Source organism: Echiichthys vipera (genome assembly GCF_963691815.1).
Source record: "Echiichthys vipera genome assembly, chromosome: 9".
In the NCBI taxonomy this organism is placed as follows: Eukaryota; Metazoa; Chordata; class Actinopteri; order Perciformes; family Trachinidae; genus Echiichthys; species Echiichthys vipera.
The window spans coordinates 5720989-5732758 of NC_139834.1; the positions used below are offsets into that span (position 1 = coordinate 5720989).

At 39.4% G+C, this 11770-nt stretch overlaps 1 protein-coding gene across 1 annotated transcript; it reads right to left on the reverse strand.

Moving 5' to 3' along the window:
- Positions 1-1070: 1070 nt before the first annotated feature.
- kansl2 (KAT8 regulatory NSL complex subunit 2) lies at positions 1071-11721 on the reverse strand. The gene is made up of 10 exons (XM_083920221.1): positions 11674-11721; positions 9914-10171; positions 9631-9803; positions 9387-9501; positions 8615-8778; positions 8302-8465; positions 6044-6140; positions 5027-5280; positions 3309-3515; positions 1071-1225 (listed from the first exon to the last, which is right to left on the reverse strand). The coding sequence occupies exons 2-10, from the start codon at positions 10162-10164 to the stop codon at positions 1160-1162; spliced, it is 1491 nt and encodes a 496-aa protein (XP_083776347.1). The 5' UTR covers positions 10165-10171; positions 11674-11721; the 3' UTR covers positions 1071-1159.
- Positions 11722-11770: the final 49 nt, after the last annotated feature.

The window sequence follows — 11770 nt, forward strand, 5'->3', positions numbered from 1 at the left end:
TGTGAACAGGGTAACAGTTTGGACTAATAGACATCACCATGACACTTCCCCTGTTGATTACTTTCATTATTTTTGTTATAATTTTTCTGAAAGTAGTTTGGATTATGCAAATCAGAAAATACAGACAACAGCCAAAACGACCCTAATGTTCACCATGTTTTTGGGAGTAAAATGTTGTATAGTACTCACCATTAAACTTCCCCGGTTTAATACTGACAATAAGACAATTCTTTTTTGTATTACAAGTTTCTAAAGTCTGTTTACACATGTGAATGAGGTAGTGTCGATTAAATATGAGCTCATTTCCATACATTTCCAGAACATGAATGTGAAAAATGGATAAAGCCAGGCTCAAAATTCTTTTATTGACATCTCTTTTTATCACTCCATGAATCCGAACACATCAACAGCCATAAAAAGAATCATTTTTGCCACGTTTTTAGCAATAAAATGTCGTATAAACCAGACTATGAATGATATGTGAGCAAAGCCTTCTGTAAAAACATTGAAAATATAGATATGAATGTAACTGGAAAGTGCTGCTGAAGTGGAGATTTCACCAGGAAACTTTGATTACCGACATAAAGACAATTGTTTTTTGTATTACAAGTTTTCTGAAATGTTTAAATATGGAAATGAGGCATTTTCTAACATTAGGAAAGAACAGAAGAGTCTGGTGAACTGTGCTCCATGAAAAAGGAGCAATAGGCGCGAGTAACATTTGGTGAATTTAGGATCAATCTAGAGAAACAAACAGACAACGTGTTGGAGGTTTTCTTTCCACTAGACTGATAGGAGACGTGTTATGGAAGCTTTATTTTGCCTGTAGTGTCTCACCTTAAAATACTCTCTATGCACCTTAAATACTATCATTTAGTTCAACTAATGTATCAGAAAATTGTTTTGATTTGTGCATGAAAGATAAGCATCCTTTTATTTAAACTGACAAACACACTGGGCACAATTTTAAGGCAATTTAACCCAGAAAACAACAAAATAAATACACCCATATGACAAATGCAGAAACGATAAATAAGCGCATTTGTCGAGTAATCTTTTATAAACGGGCTGTGAATGATCTTCTGACCTCCACATCAGTCTTTGTGGAAAGACTGTGGAAGTTCTTTAAGATGATGATGACGATGCTGCAGAGGTTTGTTCATCTGGGAGCAGCGGCATCTACGTCAGCGGCGTCTTCTTCACCTCCTACGACCTCCGACACCACCTGCAGTAGGTGTGAGGACAGGAAGTTAGGACAGTAGGACATTTGCTGCTTACTGGCTAAAAATTAAAAAAAAGGTGTAATTTTCTGCCAAAGAAGGTTTTAATTATTTCTGTTCATGTCATGGCTGAAATTCCTATATATTTGTGTCAATAGAGAGTACAAAAAGTGTATTTTTAAAGTCTTTTGTGAGCATTATGCTGCTATTACTGTTTTTATTCATTAGTTTTGTCTTAACTTCACCTAGGGTTGCAAAGGGGAGACAGTGTCCATGGGAATGAACAGGAATAAACTGGACATATTGGGGTTATTTATACTAACTGTATTTAACCACTGTGCAATATTCCATCACATGCACAGATCATTAGCATCTTGCACACACATACAGCACAGCTTCTGAGGCCACACTACTGTATTTGACCCAGAGGACCACACCAGGTCATGTCAGTTTTTGATGACATCACTGAGTTTAATACATTTGATCAATGATATTTAAGTTAATTAGCAAATACTGTGTTTATAAAGCTGTTCAAAGAAAGAATCCATTAAAGTTCTACTCACCAATAGATGGGAATCAATGGTCTCATTTAAATGTTTATATTTGTGTGTATATGACAAGGTAAGTAGTTTATAATGCCCCAAAATGTCCAGTTTATTCCTGTTAATTCCCATATATTCTGATAATAGTTTTGCATCCACTTGACTTTAGCAACTACACCAAGACAAGAATTCATTGCACCTAAGTTTCATGATGATAAAGATAATTTCTTCAAGAATGTGGGGACAAAGCACAAAACACATTTTCTGGAGACATCTTGCTTTAAAGGCTGTTCACACAACTGTGCGATTGTTGGGCAGATGATGGTGAAACTTTTGGTCATCAATTAAAAACAGTTGTCCTAGATGAAGTCCACTGATGGCTGATGATGTGCAGAGCTTTTAAGACAACAGATGCTTCCATCCACCTGTTTTATATGAATTTGACATTAATTTAATACATAATTCAAACAGAAACGTTAACGTCACATTTGCATAGTTTTCTATATTTCTCCCCCCCCCCCATCCTTATATTCACCGATGGTTGACGCATTCATTTTCTTTTTCCAATTTTCTGAGAATTCAGTTCCAAGTTTGCTCTGTTTGGATGGAAACGTCGCTCACGACAGGCTGCCTCAAAGCCTGTTACTTCTGCTGCTACAATTAAATGTCTACAAACCAACCAATCTGCTGCAACAACAGCCAAGACAGCAGACTCTGTCCACTCACCAGACACATGTATAATCTAATGTGACTCACCACAGTTCCTTTGGACAGATAATAATGTTCTATTTTGATTGACACTGTCATGGAGGCATTCATTTAACTGCACGTTCATTATTGTGGTTGTTGTTTACAGTGGTGTTGATTGGATTGTTTCTAATATTTTAACAAGGGTTAGGGTTTACCTCAGTTAGGTAAACAGCCTCAGTATTACCTTTTTGATAGACAGAATTCATGCAACTAGTGAGTCGTCATCTCCAGATGTTATGTTGTGAGTTTATTAATTGTATCAGTGGCGACTGATCAAGGCTCCCTCCCACTGAGGCTGATGTGCTTACAAGTTTCTATGTGAGCAGAGCAGGTGGGGAAAAAAAAAAAAAAAATCCTACATGTATCAATAAAAAGTGATACGACTTGACGGGGCGTTGACGTGAATTTTCCTAGTTGGGATCTCATTTTTCGGATTATTCCGACACCACATGAATGCAGCAAAAAAATCTTGAAATTACCATGATTATGTAATGCATGCCAATTTCCAATTCATGCATTAATGGGGATTGAGTAGATGCAACACTTGATTATGTTGAAAATCCAGCATTTGTCAACGAGTATACTTTAATTCAAGCATAATCTAACCGTGAAAACATAACGATTAACATTAAGCATTTTCCAAACTTGCAAGATTTTGCAGATTGTGACCAATATTTTATTTGACCCATACATTACATACAATGAAATTGTAGGACTGTTGTTATCGCAGAGTGTATGGACCTTCATTGAAAAGAAAGATCTGAGATAATCAAGATGCCCGTGATCGAGAGTTAACCTGGTCATGCATCATGGCATCCACATCTCTTTCTGAGAGCTCCTGTCCCGAGGCGTCCAAGTCGACCTGGTCTGGGTCTTCTCCGGTCAGGATGTCCATTGGGGCCTCAGCGATGGCCCTGATGGTCTGGTCCTCCAGGGCCAGGGCAGTGTCAAACTGTAGTGGGGAAGGAGGACCCTGCATACCATCCCCCTCCACATCCAGGTCCTGTACAACAGGATGAAATCTAAATCTCAACATAAAACTTGTAGTAGTACTTCTTTTATTTAGGTTTACACCGCCAACCACCAGGGGGAGCATCCTTGTTTTTTGGATGATTAATGTTGATGTGGTGATAGAGTACTGCAGGAAAGAGTCCTGTCACTCAGAAGTGAGTTAGCAATTTTCTTGCACTCTCGGTTTCCGGGTTTTTGAAAGGGTTTTTGGGTTAGATGCCTCAAATAAAGTCTGTGGTTAATACAGGTTTAAGAGATTTGAACAGTTTCTTCTTAATAAAATATCTATGCATCTTTGAAAAAAGGCGGTTACTAACAAGTGGCTAAAAGAGACTACTACCTCCATCACAGCGTACAAACAAAATCTGTTGGAAGCTAGTGGGTGGTGTAGTTTGTTTGTAGCTTATCGTGATTGCATTTACGCTTTATTTACTGCACTAGTCCTAAAACCCATTGTTTTTTTGTCGAGAGAACCAGGGCGATGCTAATTTCCAGGCTAGCCTACAAAAATACTTCATCCCTGCAGCACTGCATGCAATCAGCTTGCTACTTTGTATGTGGGAGAAGTATCAAGTTATTGACTGAGCTTGTGACCCAGGATCGTTTATGCCCAATTTTATGTTTTACGTTTCATAGAGTAATATACACTACAGAAACGGCTGTTGGGTCATTTGGTCTGGATAAAGCTGAAAAGTCACATTTTTGCCTTTTAGAACTCTGGTTGGGTTCATTTTCACAGAAAAACCAAGAGCTAAAGTCATATTGACTAACAGTCGTCATCCTGCAGCTTAAGAGCTGGACTCTCCTGTTACCATGACTACTGAAGGATACTGCAATATTTATATAGATCAATCTTAACAATTCACAATCATTTGAAGAATGATGAATTTAATAGTTTGAATTCATGCTAAATTTTTTTTTTTTTTTAAATCACATATCCACAGCCGACAATGAGCGGGTCTCCTAAGCCACACCGGAGTTAGGGTGTTTTCAAACCGCTGTTCAGTTCGGTTAAATCAAGACTCTTGCTTAATTTTCCCCTTTGATCTTTTCATTCGGGCAGATTTGAGCACAGCTACATTGAGTTTTTTTGTGGTGGGAACGTGATCCGTCTCAACTAACTGAGCTGAACAGCTTCTGTAGCGTGTTGAGGTCTGACTTGGAAGAGCAACGAAGTAAATAGCCTTCTTGATTTTTGATGAAGATTTCTTCAGGTAATGAACGCTGTGACGTGGATTTTGTGAATGCCTTTTTGTTTGCCTTGATTGTTTCCTGACTGAAAAGAAACCGCACCAACAGGAAAACTCAACAAGTTAACCAACTCGGACCAGAACGAACCACACAGCAATCGCACCGTGTGTTTGAACCGCACAAGACGTAACAGTAGCTGTAAAAGCACCCTTAAAGCCTATCCATCCTATCAAACAAGTGCGGAAAACGCCATGTTTAATACAACGCATATACATTAGAGGACAGTGGTAGGGGAACATCATTTCTACCTACATCACTGAACTCTAGGGGAAGGCTCTCTGTGGGCTGAAGCTCGGCTGCACTCAGATACATGTCTCTGCTTGCGGTGGTGATCTGCTCCTGTGGTGGAGGTTCCTGCTCGGGCTGGTACATGGGGGGAGGCAGGGTGAGGTGAAGTGGGCAGCGAGGATCATCAGACTGACCCATGTGCACGGTGCGTTCACATGGGACATCTTTCATGCCTGGACACATCTTGAAAAGCACCTGATTGCTGTCCTGGAAGATGTCTGAGTGTCTGGTTGTCAAGGACAACACCACATGATGTACACACAAACATCAAACAGATACAGAAAACTGCCCCCTCTGGACTTTGTGATTAATGGGGAACTTAAGCCTCACAAGTTTGTATAATTAGTATCATTGCAAGTACTACAATTATTCCTGTTAATAAACTACAAATAATCTTGTAAATATTTCTCAACTGAAGGCTCCTTATTGTGAAGCTGCAAAAGGCTTGATGTATTAATGATATGTCTGAGTGGTTTTGTACAATGAGTCAGTGATTTTGTTAATACTTTGCAGAGTTTGTACAGCTCACAATCCAACAATGGTGCGAGGACACTAATTACTGTCCAACTAAAATGGCAATTAGAAGAACACAAAGTCAAGTACTTGCAATAATTGCAAATCTTGTGTTAGCTCAGAAATATAACACAAACCCTGTTGTAAAATGTGAAAAACATGAACATGCCCTCGAGGTTGGAGTTTCAATGAAGGGAGGTTGGGAAAAGATTATGTTCCTTCCAACTGAACCGATTAGCCCCTTTGTAACTCTGGGAAAAATCAACAGACCACAGGAAGGACTTTATGTAGGCTCCCTTTGAAACCAACAGCTACTGCAAGCAGCTGGTCTTGATCGGGGCCAAGGTGAAGAACCCTAGTTGGTTTAAACATGAATATCTTCATTGAATTATTATATCATTCTGTGGCTACTTGTATGCAAACAGGACGCATCGTTGTGGTCAAACACACTGAAATCATTGAGGATACGTGAGACACAGTGCCGGGTCATGGGCAGGCAGGGGTTGGTGCATCGGGTTCCCTCCACAAAGGACATGCACTTCTCATGCACGGTTCTTGTGTGTGGCTACAACAGAGGAAATAAGTATTAGATAAGGTTTATAACTATAATAATCCTCAAAAACATTATCATGCCTGGATGCCACAAAACTGCCAGAGGGAAAATTAATTGCAATTCCAGTCTGCTTCACTCAACTATGTATAGCCTGATCTCAAACCCAAAAGTACATTTTATCTCCCCCACTCAGTGTCGTAATCAACATAATTGAGGGCACTTCTGCCTTGCTACATTTGGAGCATAAAAGCCCACGTGTGACATTTTGGAACAGTACATGTTCTCTTATGGAAATCAAGAGGTTACACTTAGTCAAACTAAACATTACAAACATCATTTTATGGCTTTGGTTTTGTACTCCAGCACAATGGATTTTTATTGGTTCAGTTCACTGTGTAAAGGACCAGTTTACTAAATTACCCAAAATACCACCCGTATAGTGGTATCAAGCCATGCAGCACCTTCAACCCAATACAGTAGAAGTTTGTTTTGAATAGTGAATACGGTTGACACATGGGGGAGTGGTAGATAAACAAGCCTGGGGCCACGGGCTCCTGGAGAGAACTGAACTTTTCACTTTAATTGTTTGCTACATGTCTAGTGCGTCAAAGGAGACTCAAGTATATTGTCCAACTGTTAGTCCTTAAGATACAAGATATAATGTAAAACAGTTTTTTTTAAAGAGAAAACATAAGACAAACATATTATGGGTGCCAATTAAGATTTTTTTTCTGACCCGTAGCAGAGCCTTGTTAACTGATATTTAATCGTCAACTGACACGCAGGCAACTGAGGGCCGAGAGGTGTTTTCCCTTTAACCGCACAACTTTAGTATTGTTTTGGCCAACCTTCCACACACAGCTGGCAAGATGTAGCATCATGTTGACAAAGCTCCAGCCAAAAACAAGAGCCATGTTTTCAGAGTCAGAAGAACAGATTATCCAATTTTATCATCCCCTCATGAGACTTTATCTCCACGACCAGAGATCGACCTTGACATTTGTTCACCTGTAACCACGGCGCCCTGCCTGTAGCTTAAAGTATGTGCATGGTGCCACCGCGCACTTTCGTACTGAATCTATTCATGCAGTTTAACGTCACACTATAGGATTTTTGATTTTGATTTTGCGTTCTTTGCGTAATGGATGTGGAAAACTGTTCAATGTGTAAATGGTCTGAGATTATTTTCTTGCGGTTTGTGTGAAAAGGTTGGAGATGGAGACAGAGTGTTATTTTGTGTGCGTGTTCTTTGCGTAATGGATGTGGAGAACTGTTCAATAACGTGCTTAAATAGTCAGATTATTTCCTTGTGGTTTGCGTAAAACGATTGTAGAGCTAATAGAATTGCGTGTGACTTAAAACGTAGATGGTGCAGTGACTCAGGTTCACGCCAGCTGATCAAATCTATTTCCTTTCTATAGCGTTATTGTGAAGTTTGATTAAAAGTGCATATTCTTCTGAGAACTGATGACATCTGTGTGTTGCAGACAAGTGTATGACAATAAAGTAGCAAATCTTTATTTAAAAATGTATTTTAAATATGCTTATAGGCTCAATTTTTTTTTCGATTGCGTGGATGTACCCTGAGTCCTGGTTCACCTGTTTGCTGAAAGCTACACAATCAGCCACAATGTTTTTTGTATTGTAGTGGACACATGCAGCCACTTTGTCATTAATGGTACCACAGAGTTAGTTAGTTAGAAGTGCAAAGTAAGCTCAAGCAAGTTAGCTGTTATAAAATAGATTTTAACTGATTATTATCTAATGTTGGTTAATGGTTAATTATTAACTTCGCTAAAACATATACATGTAAACCTGCAATCCCACCAGGCCTGTAAATCAGCGACGGTAAAAAAACAGGCTCATGGATAAACCTAACTGCTGACCCCTTATGCTGTTCATCTTTGGATAATCCAGAGAAATTGGGAGACTGTTTCTGGAAAGACAAACTGCTCTGGAGTTTAAGCACACAAATATAATACCCTTCACACATGTCCACTGAGATGGCCACAGATGATTCAGACTTGGATATTTTAAAACATGAACAGATAATCTTTAAACTATTCATGGCGTGACAGTTTTTTTTGTAGTTTGGTGAAGTGACCCTTTAAAATTAGTTTTAAGATTTAAACGCTTACTAGTCTTACTACTTTCTACTGCGAAGGGTTCCCACCTGAGGAGCTCCATCGGTCACAGCCTGCCTCCTCTCCCGAAGCTGCCGGTGTAGCAGGGCTTCCACGCCGTACCGACGACGGTATCGGCGCAAAGCTTTGAGCTTCTTCAGGTTCTCCCTCTCCTTCATGGACAGACCTTCAGGCCCTGTCAGCAGACTGCTCCCTGAGAGCAACAGAAACAAAAACAGATAACTCAGAGCTGTGAGGCCATAAGAATTTAAAGACAATGGTTGATTTCCTATACAGACCTGTTTAATTCGTACATAAACAAAGCAAAACGTGTGCAGTTAATAACCAACTAGTCATATTTACCAAGAGTTTCATGCTCCACTTTGCGGTTGTGCAGGTATCTGCGCTTTTTCTCCTTTAGCAGGTGCTGCAGGCGTTTGAACTGGTCGATGTAGAGGGACTGGAGCCTGATGAGTTTTTCTCGAGTGATGAGTGCCACCTCCTCTGCTGTGTACACCCCTGCATGTCTGTAATATACAAAGAAAAAATTAAGTAACTTTAAAAATCATAAGGAAAAATCATGTCACAGCTCCACTCAACTCTTCAAACTAGTACCAAACAGTCTGACCACAGATTAAGGCCAAACTATGATAATTTACACTAAACAAGTATATACAGTATGTACTTTTATGTACACTTGTCATAGTATAATGATTTTGCAATCGGTACACAAGACATCAACATACGTTGCAGTTTTACACAAAAAGGAAATTAAAACAATGTGTTCTTTTAAATAGAATTGTGATATTAGAAAGTCACTGCTGATTGAACCTCAGAGAAAGAAACTTGTGTTTTTAAGATCTATCTGCAGCCATTTCACCACCATTCATTATTTATGTTCTGCCATTTCTTTGTGCATTACAATATACTGTACATCAACAGCACACTCAAAAACTGTGAATGAGTTGAGTTTACATACTGACTTTAGACCGTAGTTGAATTTCAACATATCTAAACCTGCTCAGAATTTGTTTGTGGTCACAGCTTTTAAGGCAGCAAATGAATGTCTGAACCAACATTTAAAAAGATTCACACAACAATCTCTAAAAAGAGATGGTTGGATAATTCAGCTTACTTTAGAGGATCCTCATGATCACTGTCAACGCTGTCGGCCTCGCTGTCAGGGTCTCCTCTCCATGTCTGATCTAGTACCAAGGGTCCCTGCTCCTCCTCGCTCAGACTGTCCTCGTCTGTCCGGAGAAGGTGTAGTTAAACATTAATATCCTATTCATATAATGTATGTGAACATGCAAAAACAAATGACCATAATGCAGAATAAAAAAAGCATCTCAGAGCTTTAAAAAAACAACAACATTTACCTAGAATACGGCTAGCTTCAGAGCGGCCTCCGTCGGTGCTGTGCGCCTCTGCACGGTTATATCCACTAAGCTGAGACAACAGTGACTCTGGGGATGGACCGGAAGACGCCTTTCTCATCTGAGCTCGGAGGGCCATGGCATTCCTGCGAGCATGCTCTGCGCAGAATGTCACTCTAAAGCAAACAAAGTCATTGGAGAAGCATTGTTAGAAGCTGTTTGGAATAAGTGTTTTTGTCTTTCATGCTAAGACTAACACAGTGAAACTCGATGACTTTCAACCCACCCGTCTTTCCTCTCCACTTTTGGCGCAGCATTGGGGCAACGCTTGCCGTTCTTGGCAGAAACGTAGCTGCATTGCTTGTACGGAGCAGTTTTGTCCTCCAAAATGTGTTTAATGCAGAACTCCAGGCCCTCCAGGCGGGGCTGAGAGCATGGTCGCTGGGTGAAGGAGCAGGCCTGGGGCTCCTGAGGACGAGGGGTCTGGGTCACCCGGTTCCGACTCGAAGGTAAAACGTGGATGCGTATCCTGTTCATAGCAATTCTGCAAAAAATAATGATTTGAAACAATCTGTTACTTGATTGACTGAACAGTAATCCAATAAACTACTTTGATAGCTTCTAAATATTTTGTTTCATTTAAAAAAAAATCTTATACTGGCTTCTCAAATTTGAGGATTTGTTGTTTTTCTTGTATGACAGTAAACTGAATATCTTGGGTGTTGGACAAAAGAAATATTTTGGAAAATATCACCAGGCATCTTATGTCGTTTTTCTGACATTTTAGAGACAAAAGATTAACTGAGACACAAAATATGGTGGCTAGAGCTGCACTTACTACTAGAAATCAAATGAGTGGCTGAATAATCGATCGACAGCAAATAGAGTAAAGTATTCTAACAATGTACTAATTTCATAGATTTTTTTTTTGCCAAAGCAGCCAAATATTCCAAGGATCCATCTTCTCAAATGTGAGACTGAAAATATTTAGGTTCGGTAGTACTATCGAGTATTAGACAGACAGAACACGTTTATTTGTTAGTTCCTCGCATTTTAAGTACAAAATACAAAAGTATTAATCAACTAACATACTATGAAGGTCAGAGTTACACTAACTACTGACTTCAAATAAAACTACATTTGTGCAGATCACATAGAAAAGTCATTGTGGATGATGCATGGCGGATTTTGCTTTTTAATCCTTCATTTCAAGAACACAATTATTTTACTTTTTTAAATTGCATTTGTTTGGTGTCGGCGATTTGTTCTTGTGAACGAAGAATTTTCCCAATAATCAAGTTAACTGCACAAAATGTATTTTTCCATTTCAATACATATATACATTCAATAGTTTGCCCAATTTCCATCAAAAAATGTTGAACACCCGCCCACAATATCCTGCAGAACAAATTATTCAAATATTATTATTCTTCACAACGTTTAAGTTTTTTTAATATCAAGACAGAGATTCACGTGGCTCATTAAGCCAGTCCAAAGGTCAGCTATGTTATAGAAAAGTATAATACATTTAAGCATGCAGGGTGCAACAGAACCACTTGAATTTACACCATAGACTGCAGGTTAAAAATCAATCCTGTTTTTGAATCAATGTTATTGTTCTTATTGCACAGCGGTGGCAGGTCAGGTGGCTTGTCAGATATCGTTAAACTAACTGACAAACTTTGTTACACATTATTAACATTCATAACAGACATTAACACCAAAAAGTTAAAGTCTTACATACTATAAAAATCGTTATTGTAGATATAAAGCTAGCATATGTACATCACTCTGTCTTTAACAGGTCTAGGCGCCACACCAAGCTTTAGCTCCGCCTCTCTTTGCTGCGTCACTCTTTCAGTTATGGCGTCGCCATCTTTGTTTAGCCGTTGCTAACACGAGCTAACGGCTACTTTTCACAATTATTCGGCTAAGAACAGAGTTTCCCTGACCGGAAACAAAATACAGTCGTCTTATTCAAGATTATCGACATGCCCCGGTGCCAGAAAATGAACATATCCACGTTTGTTGTTTATAGCAGCTTACCGTCTTCCCAGCGTTCCGGGTATCTTCAGCTCCCGAGGCAACTGTCTCTTCTTTCTGCAACAGCCACTGCAGGCACGAGCTGAGTTCGCCCCCTCTT